Here is a 24,417-nt window from a genome sequence, read left to right as displayed (position 1 = left end):
CAGGCAGTGGTGTGACAATTTTTGGCCTCCAGAAGGCCTTATAAGGCTTTCTGAGGGCCGGGGAGGCCGCACACAACTTCCCTGGCCCTATGAACACCTATGGTGGGGGGGCAGCCCACAGATCAGCGCACTGACATGGGCACACCGATTGAGTGCTGCTGGGAGGTGTTGCCATGGAGAGTGGTTGGAGGTGTGGTGTCTTCCCCAAACCTGGTGCCCAGGGCATTTGCCCCCCTTGCCCCCCAGGTACACCACTGAGTATAGGATATAGTGGTAGAGGGAACTCTGAGAACTACCCGTACTCATTTCCAGATGTGTTTGCAATATTACACTAAGAGGTGCACAGTCTCCAGCAGGCTATAAGTGCTCAGACAGGAGTAATAGCATAAAATTCCACAGAGGAGCAAAAGGACTATTTCATTATCTACTTCTAGGTTTTTATTCAAGATTTGCAGACTTTCAAATGCCTACCCGGAATGTATGAGTAGTGTTGGGTCTTGAAAACTGATCAATTATGACAGTTCGTTCTCTAAGTGGCCGTCGTTCTGTGCTGTCAGGTACTGCACTGGATATTCGGCTATGAGGATACCTTCCTCGATGCTGGAAAAGAAAAGAAAAAGGGTAATCATTTTTTAAAAAGTTCGTATTATTACAGTTTAATTTTGCTTTTCAATTAATTTTTTTTATTACAAAAAATGTAAATCTTCAACTAGCGCCTAAATACTGAGATTGCAAAATTACTTCCCTCGGCGTTTTCAAATGAACTTCAAATAAAGTGAAGATATCATGCATTTTTTCAAATGGAAAGAGAGAAAAGTAATTGCACAAGGTCCTGTTCCTTTGCAAAATAGACATCAGCAATAGCTACTAGAAAAAGTACCACAGAGGGGTGAAGAGGGATAGTTGCTCTCTCCCTTACAAGAAAATACAAGAAAACACCACTTTAAAGGTGCCTCTCTGCCCAGTTAACAGGGGTCCAGGTTAGGACTAAGTTTGACAACTTCATATTTTTATAGGGCTCTAAATGTATTGTAAGATTTGATGATACAAGACCAATAAAAGGAAATGTGGGATAGATCTATTATTTTTCCCAGAGAGAAGATGAAAAATGAATAAGAGCACAAAAAAAGGAAGAAAAACTGTAACTACACTGCTAAAACACGGTAGGTGCAGAGGGGACAAAAGTTATATTAGTAGAACAAAGGAGGAACAGAATCTGGTACTGTAACTGCAATTCAAAGTGAGGAAGTGTCAGTGCAGCTGTTGTGAATACAATTCCTTGAGATGAAAGACAAAAATCATTATATTTTGCTAAAGAAAATACCTTGTTAAAATCTGTTTCATGCATATCTGAAAGTATATGTATATAACTAAACATCTGATACATTTATGCATACTTTGGCTTCACAAACAACCTAGTGAGGTGGGTTTGGCTAAGACACAGTGACTTGCACAAGTGAACATCATAGCTGAAAGTAACAGTGACTTGCACAAGTGAACATCATAGCTGAAAGATAAATATTCCATATCCAACACTCTAGCCATTGTGCCACTGGATGAGCTGCTGCGGTGTAGCTGAGCTGAGAATCAAGACTGCCCTTTTCAAATCTTACCATGGCCATGAACTCACTATTTAAGTCTTAGGCAAGCTGCTCTCTCTCAATCTCAGATCCTCAGCTGCAACATGGGAATAACAGGATTGTTGTCAGAACAATATTAAGATAATACATATTAGTGCTTTGCACACCCAGAGAGTATTATACACAAGCTAAGTATGAAGATGGTGATTAACAACCGGGCCTTTTGCTGCTAGAACGCTTGTTATGGCTATGTAAGGCCATGTGAGATGGTCACAAAAGGCGACAATCCATTCAGCACAGCTTAGGGAAGCCCAATGGTGCTGGTAAGTTGGTGCAGGGAATTGAAAGGAAGTGGGCAGGATAGGGAGGGAGGGCGGATCAGGGTTGGAATGGGGGTGGTATCAGCGGCCTATATCCTAACCACCTTCCTGGCCTTTATCCCCCACCAGGTGAATGTGAACCTACACCAGCTAAAGAGCCAACACAGGTCAGAGTAGACCTGGCGGGCTGGTGTAGGCTTATCCCAGGGAAATGGAGTAAATGTTCCCCTAACCTGAAGAGTCCTCCAGATGCCAAAACTCCCCCATGGGATTCAGCAGGCACCATGCTGGCACTGCTGCATCACCACATGGGGAGTAAAACTGGGTTAGGCTGTCCGTTTTTCATGTACAGAACACAGCAACAACATGATTCCTTCTAATTTTTTTTTTAAAGGACAACATACTACAATGCAACTTCAGTATCTGCAGATCTGGCATCTATGGATTTAACTCACCATGGATACCAGGGTCACCGTTTAAATGCCTGTAAAGAAGAAAAAAGTGAGAAAATAGCATTTCTTACTGTTGCACAGTCAAGCCGCATGATTTCCAAGTTTCTGGGGGATAAAAATAACACTCCTGACCCACTTCCGAGTCCATGGGTATTGATAATGCCCTCTCCCACAGATATGGAAACCGCAGATATGGGGGATGCCTGTATTGATAATGTCCTCCACACTGTTTAAGAACTTACAGGGGAAGTGTGTGTATCTTCCTTTAACCAAGTGCTGTAAGCAGCTAAGCTTCCAGTGCAATGAAATCCAGCTCTGAGCAGTGTGGATCCTTGCTTAAACAGGCCCCAACGCTAAACAGGAAGAGGCAATTAACCTCTTCACATCTAACTTCAGAGTTAGTTTAATCAAGGAATTCTCTCTGTTCCGAGCTAGGCTGCATGAAGCAGCAAGCAAAATTGCTTAACTTCAATGTAATCAGGCTCCCTGGAAGTGAATCCTTTGCTTATACAAACATAGATGCTAGAGGAGAAGCAGCAGTTAACCCCTTCCCATCTAGCTTCAGAATTAATGTAATCAAGGAATTCACACAGCTTGCAGCTGGATTGCATTGCTCTGAAGCTTAATCACTTGCAACATCCTGTTTATGCTAGATGGGAAGGGGTTAACTGCCACTTCCTGTTTAGCATTGGACCTTGTTTAAACAAGGATCCATGCTGCTCAGAGCTGGATTTCATAGTGCTGTAAGCTTTACTGCTTACAGCGCTCTGCTAAAGGAAGATACACTTCCCCCAGTATGTTCTTAAACATTGCTAATGCACATGGGGGGGTTGGGGCCCCATCCATGGATAAGTGAAACCATGGATATGGGATCTGCAGATATGGTGGTCACTCTCTCTCCCTTCCCCTTTGCCTTCTGGATTGCTAACCTTCAAGCTTTGTAACATAGGTCAATAGGCCTGGAAGAGAAAGACCATGGATTTCTTGAACTCTGCATTCATATAGCCTGCAAGCTCACTCTGTGGAAGTCCTGTTAGCAGTTTAGATAGAGCTTTTGTTATTTTTATTGCTGTGTGTTATCTCCTATATATTTTATTTTTGAGAGCATTTCTTCTCCTTATGTAATTTTATTATTCTAAATAAACTCCTTTTAAAACAGGTTTTGATTTGCTTGAGTGAATCTAAAGGTATGTGAAGTCTACATTCAGAAGCCTTAGCTAAAACTTGGCTAGGGAAATGAAAGTGATTATTTAAAGGTATGTTGGTTCTTTTGCCTGGGGCCACAAGTAAGGGAATACAGACAGGCAATGGTAGCAGGAACATATTTGAATGAGATAGGGTCTGAAAGACGCCTGTAGGAGGGGGTTGTAAGATAGAGTTTCTGAGAGCCATTGGATTACTATACTGTGCTGAGACCGAACGTTAAAAGTATGAAGTAGTTCTGTCCCCTGTTCCTAAAGTTGGGCTACCTAAAATTATAGAGAGGGTGACCCAGACTCAGCTACTGTTACAGGGCTGAATGTATAAGTCATGCCTCCCTATCAATGGATTCTGTACCTGCAGTTTTAACTAATCATGGGTTCTGAACCCATGTATTTGGCCCAACCTGGACCCTCCAGATGCAGCTGGAGCATAGCTCCAGTCGCATTCAGAGGTTGTGAAGTGCCAAGACCCACGTATTTGATTATCCACAGGTTTTTGCATCCGCGGGGGTTGTAGAAAATGAACCCCCACAGATGCAGAGGCAAGACAGTAATTCTATTACATTGCTGTATATGAGGCTGAACACTGTATAGCTCTATACAGCAATGTAATAGAATTACATTGGACCCCAGCTAGTGGCTGAATGCTGTATAGAGCTAGGAACCTCCATAGATCCGGAAGTGGGTCATTAGTGCTATTTTTAGCCCCCAGAAGCTAGGATGCCTTGCAGTTTGACCATGCAATGGTAAGAAACACAATTTTCTCCTTTGTTTTCTTCTTTACAGACATTTAAATGGTGACCTTGATATCCACAGATTCCAGTATCTGTGAAAGGTTTCTGGAACAGAAGCCCTGCAGATACTGATCGTACGGTACATATTTGTGCATAGGAAAAACAGCATAAAATATTTTAAATAAATAGACAGCCCAATCCTTGGCCACTGGAGGTATCCTCAGGTTAAGGGGACATTTGTTCCCTTACCCCACAGTAAACCACAGCAGCTGCAATGGGGCAACTCAGACCTGCATCAGCAATATCACTGGTATAAGTCTGCATAGATCCATGCAAGTGGATCAGGCCCAGGAATGGCCTCGGGATTCAGCACATGCTGGCATTGCTGATCCCACTCCAGATCTTCCCAACCCGGCCCCTATCGCTGCCCCACCTTTCCCCCACCCTGTTCAACCCCCTTCCCTCCCTCCCCCTACTCTGTTCGACCACCACCACCAGCACCAGCATCACCACCCCGGTGTTGGCTTACTTGGTCCACAGGGCCTCCATTGCTCCACTGGCATGTGGAGGAAAGCCCTGGGCTTTCTGCTGGCAAGCCAGCTCTCTGCGCTGCTGCAAAGCACTTTACGGCACTTTTGCAGCAGCCAACACTGGCAGAAAACACATTCCACTGCATTCCCTAGCAATAGCAATGGGATGTAAATAAATAAATATATAGAACTTACAAAGGCTTGCCGGGATCCTGGAACTGAAAGATATTGATCCACAGTTTCTGAACTTATTGGAGGCAACTTGTTCCGGGTTGTAGGTGGAAGTGGAGAAGACAAGCGATCTAAGGCAGTGCACCTGTGGAGACAGCAATAGGGTACACAAGATGACGTGCCCTGCAATTTCTTCAATTGCTGCAGGAGTTGCTATTCTTACTCTTAACGGAATGTGTGGGCAAGATAGCTCCTGCTAAATATGGAGAAATACTACAGCCCTTGTGACAAGAAACCAGATTTAAAATCTGACATTCTCCAAGAATGCACAAGGCTGCAGCCCAGTGTTTCAACTGCATAAGCTCCAGTCCAAACTCTTCAGGTAGAAAAATACCACTTTTGAAATCCTGGCGGAGTCATTGGCAGTCACAGTAGACAGTGCTCAGCAGGCAGGACCAACTACCTGATTTGGTACTTAGCATCTGGGAATGTTCTTAACATATCACTTAAAGAATAAGGGGCCCAATACTATCCAGTGTTCCAGCACTGGTGCAGCCTCAATGCAGCCCCGAGGTAAGAGAAGAAATATTCCCATACCTTGAGGATGCCTCTGTAATTGCCTCCTCACCACAGGATGCAGGGCATGCCCCATTGGCACAGCTGCACTGGCACTGGAAAACTGGATAGGATTGGGCCCTAGATCCACTACTGGCAATCCCTACTGACTGCACATTTTATTTTTCCCTGTTTCTCATAAAGAACCTTTTAGAAGTCTAACCATTGGTTCTTAACGTGCCTGAAAGATGGCACCAAACCCAGGGCTGAGATTTAAGAAACAAATAAAATTCTTAGCGTGGCAAATCCTGATTCAATACCAAGAATGCCTGAATTGTGCAATGTGAATATGCTTCTCAGAAGAGCTTCTGAGGATTTCACCAGGCTCTGCCCACACAGTTTCAACACTACCTCCACAGTTCTAAGGGCAACATAAAATTAGAGCAAAGATTCTGCTCCCAATGCCAATCTTTGCACTTATGTAATACAGATTCCTGGAATTGCCTGTCCAAACACTATTGTTTAAGGAAAAAAAATTGTTAGAGTCACAGTAGTAAGGAAAAGAAATAGAATCTCACAGTTTTGTCCCCCTAAGAACTTCATCACTGTAAACATTGGGAGTCTTTGAGCGCAGGGGCTCGGTTACAATTGAAGGTAGCCTACGATGGCCTGGAGTTTTCCTAGAGAACCCCTGCAATACTCGAGATGATGAGAAAACACCATTGTCACTCATTCGCCCCAGTCGATTTCGTGCTGAGTTAACAGTGGAAGCTACACCCTGAGGCCTGTCTTCCTGTTCACTCCTGAAAAAAAGAAAAGCAATTTCAGCAAATTCTGCAGCTGCTTATATAAGGAGCATACTAGACATATATTAGAAATAAATACAGGGGTGCACCACTTAATGACAGGGATACATTCACCAATCAATGTTGTTATGTGATTATGGGCCTAATCCTAACAGGATTGTGTCCAGAAGTGGCTTAGCCAGAGGCAACGGGAAACTTTTCCCCTTACCCCTGGGTAAGGACTGCTGGCGCCTATGGGTCTCCTTAGACTTGCGCCACCTCTGAGGTGGCACAAGTCCGAGGAGAGCGGAGCTGCTTGAAGCCACTCTGTTCTCTCCAGGAATGGGGGTTGGGATCCGGCATAACTGCTGGATCCCAGCTCTGCCTCTCACTCCCCACCCGCCTACCCGCCCCCAGGGCCGCCCATCGTCCTCCCTCCCCCACCCAGGAACGCCTCCTTCCCTCCTCCTCCCCACTCCCCCATGCCTACTTTTTGTCCTTGTGTCAGCTCATCCAAGCCAAAGTCAAGGAGCTGAGGGGAAGCTGGAGCGAAGGCTTCCGTCAGCCTCCGCAGGCCGGTGCTTCTTGGAGCGCCAACATGGCTTCCTCCCAAGGAGGCGCAAACGTGCTTTACGGCACACTTGCAACCTCCCAGGGCGGCCCAAGGGACTTGGGCCAGCATAGGGTGCAGTTTGGATTAAGCCCTATGTCATTAAGTGAACATTTAGTCCAATCTATTGCCCTTATTGTGTAAACAGACACTCCCTGGCAGACACTAGCTGGTTGCTTGACCACTGTCATATTTGCAGTTCGTTGTTAAACAAATGGTTGTTAAGGAGCACACCCCTGTACTATAAAGACATGACCCACACTGGAAGTGCCTCTCTTCCTTTAAAAACAGTCATAGGAGGAGGCAAGATCCTGGCTGGGACCCCAATGTGTGGGGATGTGAGCTCTTTTCCCTCATGTGAGCTCTTTTCCCTAATGCTGGTTTCCTGCTGAAAATTGCACAACCTTCCCGATAGTTACAATTTCACTGTGAAGGGGAAATAGCTGCTTTTGGGAGGGGGCAAGAAAGAGTTAACCTTCTCCTCCCCACAGTCTAATGAGGATTCCCCCCCCCCCTCCCAACTGCAGGCATTCTTAGAATGGAAAGCACACCACTATAAGCAGAATCACATCTAGTTAGACCTAAGGTTCAAGTCCCACAACATACCCTATGCCTAGATATTACTCCCCCCCCCTCAAGAAAGAGAATGTGCAGCTTTAATAATACCTTTCAAATAAAAGGAACAAATTTCACAATATCCAAATTATAAAACAATATGAGTACAGTGAACTGGCAGCATCTGCAGGTCCAGCATCCACAGATGCCAGTTGATACTGGGGGGGGGGGGGGGTCAAAATTTAAAGGACTTTAAAAAAATAGTGCCAAAACCAGTTTTCCTATCTTTGTGTGATCAAACCGTGCTGTTTCCCAGCTTCTACAGCTATTTTTAGACTTTTAACAAGCCCCTTCTGGGTCGCACAGAGGTTCCTTGCTCCTCCCAATTTTGCCCCAGAATGCATTGTTTGTTTCTGGGGCGAACCTGAGAGGAGCAAGGAACGTCATAGGAGGAGGAAGTAATCTCTGTGTGACCCAGAAGTGGGTCATTAAGGTCTAAAAATAGCTGTAGAAGCTGGGAAACAGCTGATTTGGCCATGCAAAGGTAGGAAAATGTGTTTTGGTGCACATTTTTAAAAAGCCCTTCAAATTTGGTCCTCTTATCAGTGGATTTTAGTATCTGACGGGGCAGGGGGTTTCTGGAATACTGAAGTTGGATCTGTATTTCATAAGTGTAAGAGATGCAGTGTTAATATCATAAAGACTCTATGAAGCCATGCTGTAAAGTACAAATAAAATAAATACAAGATTCCCTGAGATAGTTAAATATGATCTCATAAATCTTTGCAACACATACTGTATCTTTTCTGCCAAACCCGAGTATCTCTGTTGCAGTGGTTTCGCCTGAATTGTCATGACACCATTTAAATCGCTGTATACATTGTTGGGGAACCGGTGACTCTAAAGAACAGGAGAAATAGAAGCAAATTAATTAATGCTTTCAGGATTATTTATCAGTATGTCCAAATCCCTAAGGAAAAAATACAAGATGGAGAAAAAGCAATGTAACAAACAGAGAAGACAGTGTGTGATTTAAACGTAGTTCATTGTGCAGGAGAATCCAATATAGATGCAGAAGGAAAATTCACCCTGCATAAAAACATATATGAAAACATGAAAAAGTCCCCTTTAATATTTAAAAATAATTGAAGATTATAAATAAATATAAGCAAGATATGGAGACCCTACTGAAGAGGCAATGGAGAAAGAAACCACAAAATTGTTTTCTCACCAGATTCAAAAACATTGAACTTCCCTAAATACAGAGTGATGCATGATTAATAGTTTTGAGGTTGTATCAAAGAAGAGCACAAGAGGAACCCAAGTTTTGTTTGTCTTGTTTGTGCCTGTTCCCACACACACAAATGTAAAAAAGCAACTGTTGTCTACTAGGGAGCATAAATGCTGAAGACAAAGGCTCAATCTAGAAATGCTGAAAATCAGTATACCTTCACACAGTACCAAAGGGCAGCAGAGGTGATCAACAAGACAAGATACCTTGAGTCAAAAGAATCAGAAGCTAAGGATATAAAGGTAATAAGGAGGACAACCTGGTACAAGACCCATGGACAGGAAAGGCTGAGTACAGTAGGAGGGAAGAGTTAATGTGCTAACTACAGGTCTCCAGTCAAAATATATTTTACCTGTGATGTGACAAAATGCAAACTAAAAGATGTGCCTCGAGCCTCTGACCCCCTTGATGGGGGTACACTTGATGTATCCACTGTAACACGGGAAACCGGCAGATGTGGCAATTTATTTCCAGTAGCTTTCATTCTTTCCATTCGCTTGTCATTTTCTAGACCATCATATAAAAACATAAACATGAATCAGGTATACACATAAACACACAAAATACGCTCGTACAAATTGGAACTGATATGCAAACTTATGCTGATTTAGACCAGTTCTCAATGTCTGTGCCATATCACTTCACATGGTCCACCTATTTGAAGTACCACTGGAAGTAACTGTCAATGACATCATCGTCGGTTTCTGGTTTGGGAGACCTGATGCAACACAGCAAACATCAGTAAGAGGCTCTTACATCAGTAAGAGGGTGGACTGGAGGTTTTTTTTCAAGCGTGGAAGAGCATGCTTGTGGAAATCTGTTCACCAAGCCAAGCCTCCTACCACTGTTAGTTGTGTCACATTCCTGGTCTTGCTGCTGGGCAGCAGGTGTCCAGGTATCCTGCAAGTGCCACCAGACACCACCTCAAGTACCACTTGTGATACCTGTACCACTGGTTAAGAAACACTGGTGTAGACCTAACTCTGGCTCTCTGCAAACTTGAATTTGCAAACTTGAACCAGCCTAAACAGTACAAGTTCCCTCCTCTTATTCCTCTTCTCTTAAACAATTTTGCATTCCCCTTCCCTTCCCCTATACTAACGATGGTTTCATGTTACATGTACACCAACAAAAACCATAGTTAATTCAAGCCATGGTACACCAGGCCACAAAGACTGCTGGTTATTTTTTGGTAAGGAACACTATGATATGTTAGCTCAGACTAGCTATGTCCTGCTAAAACATATTTACAATGCTTTGACTCTTTGTTCATTTACAGGTAATATAAAGAAACCTTCAGCCCAATCCTAGACATGTCTACTCAGAAGTAAGCCCTCTTGAGTTCAGTGCAGCGTGCAGGCTTGGCAGCTCCATGGAGAGCTGCCACTGGATCTTGCACCTCCCGCGCTACTGCGGGGGGCACCTCGGGAGAAGGGAACGTTCGTCCCCTTCCCCAGAGTAAGGGAAGCAGCCCTGCAGTGGGGCTACTCTCTTTAGTGTCGACCAAAAGGTCGGTGCTAAAGTAAAGGCACTCGTGAAGGGCGCACAGCCCTCCATGAGTGCCGTGGATCCTGCGGAGCTCAGCTCTGTGGATCCGCCTCTCTCCCTCCCCCCAACACGCCTCCCACCCGCCCCCTGGCATGCCTCCCCCCTCCCCTGAACACCTCCCCCACGCCCCTGGCCATGCCCCCGCTTCCCATTCCATAGCCCAGCAGTCTGGGAGACCGCTGTGCACTAGCCCAGCTCACTTGCGGGTGAGCCCCGCAAACGTGCTTTATGGCACGTTTGCGACTGGGGTCCGTGGCACAGAGCCATGCTGCAGACCTCAGGATTGGTCTCGTACTCCCATATAAATGTACACAGGATTGCCACTTCCAAATGTTTCTACCATTGGCCTTTCGATAAATATTCCAATTACCTGCAATTGAGGATTCCCAGTATTTTCTTATTAGTTCTGCCAGTACTTCAATTATATTCTTCCAGACGTGATCAAATACTTCTAAAGCCACAGCATCTTTGATACAGGCATTGGGGGAAATGGGAGGAATGCCATGTTTAGTCTTCTTTTGGGCAAGCTGAGATCTCTTTTTTTCCAAATTCTCATCATCACTAATGATTAAAGCAAATTAAAGCTTTGTTGCCAATAATGACCAGTTATTTTTATCAACAGTCTATTTAATCATATTGTCCTACTAGGACAAAGAAAGGGCCTGTGATGATACAGTTCCCTTTTCCTCTCCTCTTTCCCCCCATAAGCTTCCTTTAAGGAAAGCCTCAACATAAGGTTCAATCCAAAAGAGGTTTCCATGAAACACTCTGAAAGCAATGCTGTTTCATTTACCAGCCAATCAGGCATCCAAACCCACCTGAGAAAGTCAGAGAGCAGGTAAGGATGCCAGATGCTTCTCTAAATCAGGGCTGCTCAAATCCCGGCCCGAGGGCTAGATCTGGGGTTTGGTTGAATCTGTCTCCCAGTGAGCAGACCTTACCTTTCTACCCGGATGCCATGTTTAGTCCTACTCAATCGGGACAGGGTAGGGGACAGTCGCATCTGCCCAGATGTCCTGTCACATGGCCTTCTGGGATGCGGAGCAACAGATGCGACCGTCCAGAGTGTCCCTGTCCCCTAATCGAGGAGGACTACATGCAGCGTCCGGGTGGAATGGAAAGATACGGCTCGAACGGGGACCACATTTCCGTTGTGCAGCAGTGGTGTGTTTGGCCACACGCTGTTCTAAATCATCCAATCAGATGATTCCACAACAAAAAAGTATCTCTTAGCTAACCCATCAGCTAGGATTGGCATGTGCCCTCTAATTAGGCATCCACGCCCACCTGACCAGGTCAAAGGAAAGGTAGGGATGTCCAGAAGGTTCTCTAAACCATCCAAATAGGCAGATCCAAATGGACAGAATGACTTCACTGAACCTAAGGTCAAGCCCAAGGATGCTTGTGTGTGTTATTTGCCTCTCAGACTGAATCTGTGCATGGCCACGTTCCGAATCTTAGAACGTTGGAAACACACAAGTGCAAAGCACTTCCTTGTTGCAAATGTAAAGAGGAAGCTCTTTGCGCGTGTGTTTTTCCAACATTCTAAGACTTGGGGAGCCCTGCAGGAGGGCTGCACAGGCCCCTGCTTCTCCTGCAACATCCTGCACACATCAGTAAGTAAAAGCACCCCTCTTCCCCCCATTAGCAATGTGATCCTGGAAATCACGTTGCTGCCCTGCCTCTTAAAGGATCCAGGGGAGCTTTACACAAGCTGGTGGTTCATGACCCACCAGTCTGAGAACCACTGCACTACAGTTTATGTTTTGGATGAATTCTCCATGTAAATGGGAGGGCATTTCCAAGGATGGTCTCTCTTTACCTTGCTTTGACCATATGATGGCAGCAGAGTCTACTAATTTGGGCTCTGGAACAGGGAGAAATTAGGTGAAGGAAGGAGCCACCAACACCAAGGTTCTCCAGTCGCTTGATCACCACAAGGCCCTATTGTTTTCTTTTTACTTGTATAAGCAATATATTACATCAAATTTATATTCAACTAAGATTTTGGGATACTTCACACACTATATTTTTACAATTGAACACAAAATGTCTTTAAGAACACTTAAAACTATATGCAGTTGCGGAGCTGGGGGACTAAGTTGTACGTGCAACACGGCTCCGAAACTCACTGTGTAAGCTGCCCCTTTCCTTCACTCAGGGCCATTCTGAGGAGCAAAAGCAACACAGAGATTTCTCCTCTCCATTGCTTTTGCCTCCAGACAGGGTCCAAGAGTGAGGGGGAGGGGCAGCTTACATGGCAAGTTTTGGAGTCATGCAGCACTTACAGCTCCGCCCCCTCTCTGGCTCTGCTACTACCTGTACATTTACACACAGTGAGCATGTTTCTGGTCTCTTGTATTATAACTACTGGCCTCAGTTCCACCCTATCACTTGATCACACACTAGCACACATGCATTTGTCATTGCACAAAGAGGGTCAAACTAGTAATTCCATTGTTGTTCTGCCCTTGCTTTGTGTGTTTGTCTGTGACAGAGGTTGTATATTCAGTTACCATCTTTTGAGTCAGTATGGGAAAAGGGGGAGAAGGATTGTTATAAAGTATCCAGATAAGGGTAAAGATTGCAAGTGATTTGAAGGATGGGGGACTTTTTGGAGAGTAAAGAGAGGGTGGTAAGGTAGTGGGCTTTAATGTAGAATTGATAACAGGTGCCTGCAGGAAGAAAGAAGAGAAAGTTAGTGAGCTGTTGTAGAGAGAAGTTATTCAGTTTCAGCTATCCTTGCAGTGGATGAGAAGATCCAGAAGATTGAAAGTACAGTACAAGAGTGACTTTAGATGTTATTTGTTGTTTTCTTGGCTGCCTTGACTTATTATGTATTGTTGATTGAAAAACCTCTTGAATTAGCCTTATGTAAAGGTAGAGGGATTCTTTTTAAGATATTTTGTGTGTTTGACCAATAAAAACTCCTTTAAATTTATGAATCTGCATTAGTGAATTGTGTGGATGTGGGGGATAAATTGACTCAAGGAACTGGATATAGGACTGTATATGAAGTAGTATGCTTGTGGAGAAAGCAAGCAGACCATGGGTTTGCACTAAGCAAAAGACAATAGGGCTGACTACTGATTTGTAGGCCTGGAGGCAAGTGTGAAAACCATGACAGTGTGCATGTAAATAGCAGGTGGGGAAGTGGCACAGCTGCCTAGCTCCTCAAGCTAGGCAAACAGGAGTTGCATAGGCCCCCAATCCACACTGGAGCCATGGCAAGGAAAAGTTACCCCTTTTCTCATGCCATGGTCCTCATCTAGATTGCTCCATTCCCACATTTACCCACACAAGAGAAAGTGCAAACAACAGAATTAAAGTCATGTTTAGTTTGATCCCAAATGAAACAGCCCTCATAGAGAAACCTGACCCTTTTTTAAGTCCATCAGAATAATTTTTTTTCAATATATTTTTAAAAGGAACATTTACAGGTCCTTGTTGTCAAATGCAAGATACTCTTCCATTTTTCCTTCTGCATCATAGATCTCTTCTTCCAAGAATGAATATACAGATGACTCAGCTAAAGGAATTCCTGGTAACCCAGAACTGAAGGACTTATGCACTGGAGAAGCTGCAGGAATCAGTTTAGAGCCCGAGATGCATAACCTAAAGACAGTAATATAAAGTAACCAAAAAAAAAAGTTTTTGTGTTTATAAAGTTGCCAAGCAACAAGATAAGTCAAAGGGAAAGCAACTTGAGGTGTTTTTCATCCAACAAAGAAGGAAAAAAACCAATAATGAAATGACATCCCCATAAAATGCATATGCTTGTATCCTAATCCTATGCTGGCCTCTTCAAGGGGACAAGCATGTGCACTGCCACAAACAGCGGAGGCCAGTGAGCACCAGAACAGGTAGGCACACTGCAGGATGGTGGGTGGGCTTAAGGGGGAGGAGGGCAGATTAGGCCCAGGAGGGGGTAGGGATGGCAAAGGAGACCTCTTCTATATCCTATCCCCTCTCCCAAGCCTTAAAAGCCTGAGACAAAGGGGGGTCTGGATTTGTACCAGCTACATAGCTGGCACAAATCCAAAGAGCTCCATGGAGACTGCTAGGGCTTTACCCAGAGTAAGGGGTCAAAGGTCCCCTCAAGGAGATCTCCAGCAGCCTCCCATATTGGGTGTGGTAGAGGTTGCACCAGCCCTACTGCACGGCAGCAGAGGATTTTGATCAGGACTGGGCTGTTAATTTGTTTGCTCTGAATGGGGGACAATACCTGCCACAGACATCTTTCAGTAGTTTCCATCACATGGCTCATGATTTTGCTAGGTTTAAGAGAAGGAGGGAAAATCTAGGGAATGCATCCTGTGGTTGCTTACCATCAACTCTGGCAAATTCCTAAGCATTGCCCTGTGGGCCACTGCCCAGAACAAATCTCCCATGTATTAATAGGTACTTAGTCCTGTAATTTTTGGCACCCAATTAATCTTAGGTGACACACACTGCTGCTGCCTCAGTTTGGATAAATGAGGCTTTACAACATTTTGGAAACAGTGATTGTGGCATAATAAATAAGCAAAATATTTTCAAAAATGTTAACAGTATGGATAAAAGGATAACTCAATGGAAAACATACTCTTTCATACTGCTAGTAGAAATTTCGCTCAAACTAGGTAAGGATCGGGAGTAGAGAGAGCTGACGTTTCTGCTCTGGAAATGCTGAAAGCCCTCATCTTTAGGGAAAAGGAGCTGCTTTCCCAAGATCCTGAAAAAAAAAACAAAATGTAGGATTACTAATGATGATTTTTTAAAATGTAGGTACATACAATACTATATATATATATAATATCAGTTTTGGGAATCCTTACCACTTATACACAGAGATATCACATATCACCACAATTGAAGGAGTTCTGGGGTAGACAACAGACAGTAGACACTAGAGTTAGACACCTGGAAAACCTAGTGGATAGTGAATTTGCAGATAATGAACCACTTATTCTATGGGATCAATGGAGTTAGGTACAAGGGTTACTCATCAGAAGAATTCAGCGGAGATTCTCAGCACACCAACAGAGTGCAGTAGGAAGTGTCAAAATATCTCTGAATGCTTCCAGAGGCTGCAGGGACCTTCAGAATTGTACCTGAGACCATCACAGACCCCCTATAAAATGACCAACAGACCCTTCTGCCAGTCATTTTAAAGGGGTCTGTGGATAATGAGAACAGAGGCACAAATAATGAGAGAAGGTAGCAATTCTGCCCCTCATGGATAAGTGAATTTGCATATAAAGAGAACCGACTATAGGAAGTTTCTCTGTGATCTTATTGTTGTGGTTTAATTTTTACACTGTTAGCTGCCTTGAGCACTTCTCAAGCAGTACATGAAAGGTAGGATATACATTTCTGAAATAAATAGGTTTTCCTTGCTTGTTCTCCCTCTTGTTTACAGAAGTTCTTTTAGACCTACATCGGTCTCAGACAGGAAATAAGGTTGGTCATGCTCATCCCAGCATGGCTAGTGAGTCAGCGTGGTGTCTGTTCTTCTTTCATGCGCTTGCATAATCTGACACTGTCTGAGAGTGAGGCTGCCATACTTGAGGGACAGCAACCAGCTTTTGTACAAGTGCATGTGTGCATTGGAGAAGGGTATAAATGGGTGACAAGCAATTGTAAAAGTGGACTGGAAGTTGTCTCAGGTTTGGTCTGGTTCCAAGCCTTATGTTGCTCACCTGGGAACTAACCCACAGTTTAGTGTTTTGTCTAAACTAGGCCAATATTGGTGGCTGTAACTCTTAAAGTCTGCAATTCTTGGGAGACTGACTGTTCAAGCCAAAGAACAAAAATAAACTGTAAACACATTTTGGGAGTGGAATGCTTCTAGAAACTAATAATCCAGACACAGAAGATAAAATAAACAAATTATACAGAGACTTGCCTTAAGTGAAGAGATCTGTTGGTCCAATCTTTGCATTCTGCTTTAAGACTCTCAGTCTGGGAACTCGCTTTCCCTTCAAACAGCATTTCATCCACATCCCAGAACAACTGATGCACTCTTTGTGTATTTGCTTTATCAAATTCCTAAGAATGTTAAGATTTTCAAATAGTATTTCAAAAACCATTTGAAGATTAATAGAATGACATTCGACATTACTCACTGGACTTAAAATTGAATTTAGCAATCATAAAAGGCACAAGTATTAAAAATATTATTTTATACAGTGAATGGAATACAGTGGGCCCTCATTACCCATAGATTCAGGACCCATGGATTTGATTATATGTGGGTCCTGAATCCGTGGAGTCGGCCTAACATGGTCTCTCTGGAGGTGGGCCTGCACGTGCCTGCATGTGGACCTCAGAACACCTTCCCAGACATGCATGGACCTCAGAACATCTTCTAAGGTCTTAAAGGGGAAAACCAGAAGTGAAGTTTTAGGTCTTTTGTGATGACAAGCACCGGTGCAGCACCCACTGTGCCACTGCATACGTCATACAAGACTGTGCAAGAAGTCTTACTGTTGGCTCAGCAAGACTAGTGAGGTTTCTGTAGTGGCATAATATACCAGGAGAACTATACAGGTTGAGTCTCATTATTCAAAAGGGTTCCTCACATGGATGGCAAAAAACCCAATAAAGCAAATCAATTTAAAAAACAAAGCCCCTTTGCTCCAGTGATTGAAAAACAGCCTTGTTGACCTTTGTAATGTTAAGACACAGTCATTAAGCAGACAATCCATCAAACAGTCTCTCCAGGTGAGCCAGCTACCCCTCCCTTCACTCAGAACAAAGTGGTCTTTCTTTCATGTGGTCAAGGGAGGGGTCACTTTGCCTTGGAGAGAGAATCAGCAGACTGCCCTGTCTCACATTAACAAGACTATTGTTAAATGACTGTTTTCCTTTAATTTAAAGGGCCCTTCTCATCAAGTTGAGATAGAATAATCTGTGGATAATTAGGTTATACCTGCAATCCCTTGCATGACTCTCTCTACAATAGTACTGTAAGAAAAGTAGTTTTTAAAACTGTGATTTTAAAGGAATGCATTTTCCCCTTCTCCAGGGATCAGCACATTCCTTCTCATTTGCAGTGGCCATTCATGTCAAATCCGTGTATAAAAAATCCATGTTTAACAAGGTTGCACCTGTACCAAAAATTTTTCCCAGCCTAAGGGGTTTCATGATAGAGATATTGACCTGTAATATGAGGCAGTTATCTTAAGTCACAATACAAACTGGACTTAGGGTGACTTCAACCCCATGCTCTACAACGTAGGTAGGGGGATTTGTTTCACAAAAACAGTGTGGAAAGGATTACATCACCTCTTTCCCAGCATTGTTTTCAGGTCAAATTCCCCAATAGATGCACTGTGAATTTGAAACAAAAAAAAGCAGGAAATCCAACCACAGATCTCCCACCATCATGTCTAGATTGCCTCTAAGTCTAAGAATATTGCTGAAATTCAGTATACAAATGGAAAACAAGCTGATGTGGTCAATTCCCCAAAACCAATCTTCCTTCCCAGTAAAGGTGACTGAGGCCTGGTTGTACAAGTGTGGCAGGAAAATACAAAGGAAGCTGCCTTCTACCAAATCAGACCGCTATTGTAGCTCAGTGACAGCTCAGTTCTCACCTACACTGATTGGCAAAGGCTACCCAGGATTTCAGATGTACATTCTTCTCAGCCCTAGCTTGGAGATGCCAGGGATTGTACCTGAGGCATTCTGCATGGTGAACATGTTCTCCACCACTGGGCTATGGGGGCTCCCAATAAATATTTGAAACTTCTGTATTCCTTAGATTTTCTCAGGAAAGGATACACAAAAGCCATTAATAATAATAAATTGTGACATACATCATCCCTCCAGGAATAAATGGAGCTTCTTTCAGTAGATGGGCCAGTGGTACAACTCTGTATCCCTGACCAAGAACGATTCAAATCTATGGGTGTTGTCTGCCCACTTGATGAGAGCGATGAAAGTGAAACACTGTGGACAGAAACAAAATTCAACATCTACTGTTTCACATTATGGGTCATCAAGTACAACACCATTGCATTTTAATAAAAAGTCCTGTGGCACCTTTTTCATGATGTAAGTCCCAGTCCTTTAATAGCAGCAGTAGCAACTTGCAAATATAAAATTACAAAAATGTAATTGATTGACATTGGTGGGAGAAGATAGGTTTCTCGTTTAACGTCTACTGGAAAAATATAAAGATTTAATTCCCAATACAAACTTTGAGAGACCTCTCTCATGTTGCATGTATGAGTGGGCATAAGCACTACTTTCACACATGTGCTTACTTGGTATACTTCCCCATTCCCCCGTTACTCCTCTTTGAACTGAGGACTAGCAGCAGCATGTTAATACTCAAAACCAATGCTTTTATTCCTAGGTGTAATAACCTTAATATTGCAGCAGCTTAATTTTAAAAGGAAAAAATTGTTTATGGGTCAAGCTTCACAGCAGGACAAAAGATATATAGAGGGAGTTGGATACGATGAATGTCAGAAAATACAAAATAAAGCTTCTCCATTACATAAAGAGAGCCTGATTTTTCTCTTCTATCCACAAAAAAAAAAAAAATCTTATAGAGGAATGATAATTTGATTTAATCTGAAAAGATAAACCTCTAAAATATACTCTATATTAAGGCCATAATCCAAAGACCAGCTTGAGCTCATACAAAAGGACCGCACCATTCCTGGGGAACTATTGACTTCCCTCCACCACCTTTGATCAGTTGACCCTCATGTCACATCACAAACTGCTTTTAAAATTCTGTTCTATTCCAAAAAGCAGTTTGCCATGTTACATGAACACTGAATTATCAGAAGCCTATAACTATATGCTCAAAACTTTGAGCTGCTACAGAAAACAAAATCTAAAGTCACCCTGGACCCAGGAAACTACTTCAAACATCCTGGTCTAATTTAGTTAACAGTAAATTTTTAAAAGCATCTAGATAATATTAATATACATTAATATATTAATGTACATATATATAAATATACAGTAATATACTTGCTGAATAATTTCCAACATGTCAACAAAATCAGTTCAAGAGAAGGAACTCCAAGGATCTCACTGATGAAAGGAGTCCAGTCTCACACCCCAATATTTGGCAACTTTTCTTCATGAAATCAGAATTTGGGTGAGTTTCAACAACACATTGGCTTTCCAATTCATAAATGCACATGCTGAAGTGCTGAGCAGCACTTAAACCCAACTTCTACATTTTTAGACTAAGCTTTATAGCCCAATCCTATGCAGGAAGCATTTGTGACAACTGAACAGCAGAGTGCTCTGACAGCCACCATTTTGGGAGCGCTGCTGCATGAGACAGCAGCACTCCCCATCCATCGACAGACCCTGCCACAGCTGCCAAAACAGATAAGGCAGCAGTGGGCAGGGAGGGGACAAAACCGGGTGGGGAGAAAGAAAGAACAGATGGGCAGTGAGGCTGTGGCAAGGGTGGATCTCGTGATGAAGGCGCACACCAGATCCTATCCCCTACATCAGCCGCCTCCCTACCCACTTTCTCTTCTCAAACTTGTGCCAGCTAAATAGCTGGAGTAGGTCTGAGAATACAAAGTAATAGGCTTAAGGAGGGGTAAGTGGATTTAAATCTCCTTTCCTCTCCAATGCCTACCAATCCATCCCTCTCTGCTGGATAGAGTATGCTCCTTTTCATTGAGGTTGCACCAGCTTTTGGAGGGGGGGGGGGAGATAGGTCTGAGCTAATAGTTGTTTTTTTAATGTTTATTTTAAGTTTTAGTTTTGATTGCTTAGTTTTCATTGTATGGTTCATTCTCTTTCACTTTTTTAAACCATTGCTAGTCCATTTCTTTTTACAAGTGTGGTTTCACTGGTTAATACATACAATGTACAGCTGTCAATTGCTTCTTGCACAGTTTTCGTAAAAGGTGCCGGAAGAGAATCTTCACTCTTCCCTTGGAAACAATGGTCTGCAGATCCCTTAGACAATCCTTTCCTGAAAGAAAAACAGATACAAGAAAACAGATGTCATTAACTCAATTTTTAAACATATTTTCAAGATGTTGTGTCTCCTCCAATTACACATAGCCTCTCCAACCTCAACTTCCAGCATACAGAACCAGAATATATCAAGATGTAAGAGAGGTTTATAATTGGAGGTATCTGCATGCTCCATTTCAAATCCACTTATGCTACAATAATACCAAGACACTGGTAGCTAAAGCTGCTGACCAACGTGATATTCCACATTTAATCTGGGGCCTCAGAAACTATGTGTGTAGCATTAATACACCAAGGATTTCATGGCCCAAGGGAATGACACCTTTGCACATTAATTCTACATATAAAACAACTGAGAGCCTGATTTAAAGATGAAGGTGGCCATGTGGTAGTTCTTCTGGAGGGATGATCAAGAAGTGACTTTGCATATCTTTTGATTGGCAGCTAAGGGCTGGATATAACATAGGAGCCTCCAGTTGCTTATCAGCAAATGTACAAACTTGCAATGACCATCTGCTTATATTGCTCTAACGCAAGTAACTGTACCACAGGATCAGATTATTAGCAGTCCACAGTGGTGCTGTAAGAAAAGTTTAAAGGTGCTACCTTGTCAGTACTCAGTACCAGGATTACATTGGTAAAGATTTAAACTTGAGTTATCCTCTGCTTGGTTGCTTTAAACTACTGGTATAAGGATGGCTGAGAAGACTTGGAAGGACAAGGCCAAAGGGGGGGGGGCGGAGACAGAAAAGACCATGAGATAATAATCCCATTCACAATACCTTGGAGAGATTCATATTATAATGTTTTATAAAATGTATATATGTTTGTTCCGCCTTTCCCTTGCCAAGGCAAATGACCAAGGTGGCTTAGGCTGCAATCCTAACCACACTTTCCTGAGAGTAAGCCTCATTGAACAAAATAGGACTTACTTCTGAGTAGACCTGCTTAGGATTGTGCCCTAAGTGACACAAAATTAATGTTGATCAGTCAATTGAGCAAGCTTTTAAGGGCGCAATCCAGGGGCACAATCCAGAGGCGCCCTTGGGCTGGCATAAGTCCCATAAGGCACATTTGCGCCTCTTCAGGAGTTGGCAAGGCGAGCATGCAGAGACGTACTGGCCTGTGGAGGCTGACACAAGCCTCCGTGCTGATGAAGGCACTGAACCTTGCGTCAGCCCAGCTGGGCTGATGCAAAGCTCTGGGGTGGGCAGGGAGGAGGAGGGAAGGCGGCAGGAGGTGTGGGGGAGGGAGGGCGGTGGGTGGCCCCAGGGGTGGGCGGGTGGGGATCTTGAGGCGAGGTCTGGCAGGGAGCTTGGAGTGGCTTGAAGATTTCCCCTTACCTTTGGCTGAGCCACTTTGGGCCCCTATCCCGCTCTGGTTACAGCGCAAGCCTCTTGGCTTGCCTAGTCCAGCGCAGGATAGGATTGCGCCCTAAGTTACACAAACTCCATATAAGACTAAATGAAAAAGTAGCTATTTTTTATTATGAACTGTATGTACTGCATGGTTACTAAGAAAGTGCCTACACAAAATGAGTACTTATATTACTGCATGCAAAATTGGGGGTATCAGATACTTGGGCATTTTCACATATAAGTAAGTGCTTATAATGGTCACTTTCTTGGGTCACCAGAGAAGGCCTTTTTACAAGTGCTGCCGCCTAGGGAGGTACGTGGGCAGCGGCAAGAAATAGGGCCTTCTCAGTAGTTGCACCAACGCTATGGAATTCCCTTCCCCTTGACTTAAGAACGGCTCCCTCTCTTGAGACTTTTCGGGGAGGCCTGAAGACCCTTCTGTTTAAACAAGCCTTCTGAGTTCTTGGCCTTTTTAACCTTTTCAACATCTTTTAATATTTTTTAAATACTTGGTTACAGGCTTGATTCTTTTATGATTTGCTGCTCAAGCTCTTTTTACCTGACTACTTTTTATCTGACTACTGTTTTTATGATATGTGTTAATATGCTTTTATCTGTTTTTAAATTATGTTTTTAATCTGTTTTAACCTGTTGTAAGCCGCCTTGAGTCCCTTCGGAGAGAAAGGCGGGGTAAAAATAAAGTTGTTGTTGTTGTTGTTGTTAATGGCTACTGCATTTCCCCACATTAGAGTGATGTGAATTTAGAGCTTGCATACATTTCACTCAAAAATGAGTTTCTTCTGCTTTCTATCCCACATAAATAACATGCACATGTGAGTACAAAAGATTTATATTTTGCTCCTATGTGAAGCTCACTTCGTTCATATGTCAGAGAGGAAGGAAGTGTTGAAGAGATTTCTGCTAACATCCTCCCAAATTAGCAAGTAGTTTGAGTTTCATTCTGTAAGCTACAGAAAAAGAGAAGCACACTAGGGACTAATGATTAAACCCTATTGACAACAGTGGAGTTTACATGAGTAAACATGTAAACATGAGTAAACATGTAAACATGAGTAAACATGCACTGGATTGAGCTGCCTGTAACGGCAGATTCTTATGTAAGTAAGTGCACTCTTTTCATGATATTATATTATTTTCTACAACTTTAGCTTTATATTGTGCAGAGGAAGAAAAACCTGTTACTATTTAATCCAGTTACAAACTTGAATCACCTCCTCCCCCCCCCCCAAAAAAATTGCAAAGTTGACGTGGATGGTGAAATATCTGAAAATAACTATGAAAAGCAGTTTTTTTTAGAACTTTACCCAACAAGGCCACTACATACATTATAGAAAACAAGCACATATTTTAAGAAAGTTGGTAGAGAGCATAAACCAATCACCAGCTCCCTAACTCATGCAGAAATCCTTTATAGCACTATATAAGTAAGTGTTTCTCAACATTTGTCCTCCACCATACCACTTCACAAGGTCCACCTTTTCACAGTACCAATGGAAGTAACTGGCAATGACATCATTGCCAGTTACTTCTGGGTTGGGAAACCAGGCGCGATAAGACAAATGCCAGTAAGAGGCTCAGGGTGGATGGGAGGGCTTTTTCGAGCATGGAAAATCATGCTTTGGAGCTCTGCCCAGTGATCAGAGCCTCCTATTACTGTTTGTTGCATCACGTTCCTGGTGTCGCTGGGGTCCTGTGAGTACCACCAGACACCACCTCAGGTACCACTGGTAGTACCTGTACCACTGGTTGAGAAACACTGATATAACTAGATATATGTTTTCTTTAACACAGGCATTTCTTCCCTTACATTTTTTTGCATGCGCACCTCACAATTTACTAATCATATGTATGTTACTGCTCCATACAAAATAAGCCACCTTCTAACATCTTTTTAAAAATGGAGTCACATATCGCAAATGCTATACTGTATACACTGGTACACATAAGGTTAATTATTTTAATCAGTTCATAATACGTTACCATTTAGATTAACATCTAGGTTGTTTACTTCTGTGGAGTACAAGTTTGCTTATTCATTCACCCAGGAGGTAGTTACTGATTAATAGTCACTTGCATTGGACATTTTAAAAAGAAAATCCAGTATCCACTACTTCCTTACAAAAGGACAATGCTTGGGAGGTGGGAATAAGAATTTGAAATGGTCACATCATCATCTTCACAAAGTTTTATTTTGGTGTTGTTCTATATCAGGGGTGCCCAAACCCCGGCCCTGGGGCCACTTGCGGCCCTCGAGGCTTCTCAATGAGGCCCTCAGGGAGCCCCCAGTCTCCAATGAAACACTGGCCCTCCAGAGATTTGTTGGAGCCCACACTGGCCCGACACAACTGCTCTCAGCGTGAGGGCAACTGTTTGACCTCACACGTGAGCTGTGGGATGAGGGCTCCCTCCACTGCTTGCTGTTTCATGTCTGTGATATACGTAGTAGCAGCAGCAAAGGAAAGGCCAGCCTTGCTTTGTGCAAGGCCTTTTATAGGCCTTGAGCTATTGCAAGACCTTCATTCATTCATATAAGTTCATCTTTAATATATTCATTTATGTAAACTTATGTAAATTTATTCAAATTTTAAATGTAAATTAATTCTTTCCCCCCCCCGGCCCCTCACAGAGTGTCAGAGAGATGATGTGGTCCTCCAGCCAAAAACTTTGGACACCCCTGTTCTATATGGAGGTCCTAGCAGCAGCTGAAGTGCAAGATGTGTGGAACTATAGTACCAATCACCACATCCATCCTTTTTA

The 24,417-nt window shown here is 43.1% G+C and overlaps 1 protein-coding gene across 1 annotated transcript in view; it reads right to left on the bottom strand.

The window, feature by feature from the left end:
- Positions 1-24,417, bottom strand: part of FAM149A (family with sequence similarity 149 member A) — a 51,790-nt gene that overhangs the window by 2,288 nt on the left and 25,085 nt on the right. The window contains exons 3-13 of the mRNA XM_066632613.1: positions 20,166-20,276; positions 18,136-18,268; positions 16,221-16,363; positions 14,919-15,047; positions 13,772-13,948; positions 10,704-10,894; positions 9,138-9,292; positions 8,291-8,394; positions 6,123-6,347; positions 5,014-5,134; positions 472-600 (exon numbers count right to left, since the gene is read on the bottom strand). Coding sequence (XP_066488710.1) covers positions 472-600; positions 5,014-5,134; positions 6,123-6,347; positions 8,291-8,394; positions 9,138-9,292; positions 10,704-10,894; positions 13,772-13,948; positions 14,919-15,047; positions 16,221-16,363; positions 18,136-18,268; positions 20,166-20,276 — 1,618 coding nt within the window. The remainder of the gene's footprint in view (positions 1-471; positions 601-5,013; positions 5,135-6,122; positions 6,348-8,290; positions 8,395-9,137; positions 9,293-10,703; positions 10,895-13,771; positions 13,949-14,918; positions 15,048-16,220; positions 16,364-18,135; positions 18,269-20,165; positions 20,277-24,417) is intronic.

Source organism: Tiliqua scincoides, chromosome 6 (genome assembly GCF_035046505.1).
Source record: "Tiliqua scincoides isolate rTilSci1 chromosome 6, rTilSci1.hap2, whole genome shotgun sequence".
Taxonomy (NCBI): domain Eukaryota; kingdom Metazoa; phylum Chordata; class Lepidosauria; order Squamata; family Scincidae; genus Tiliqua; species Tiliqua scincoides.
This window is presented reverse-complemented; position numbering and strand designations above follow the sequence as displayed.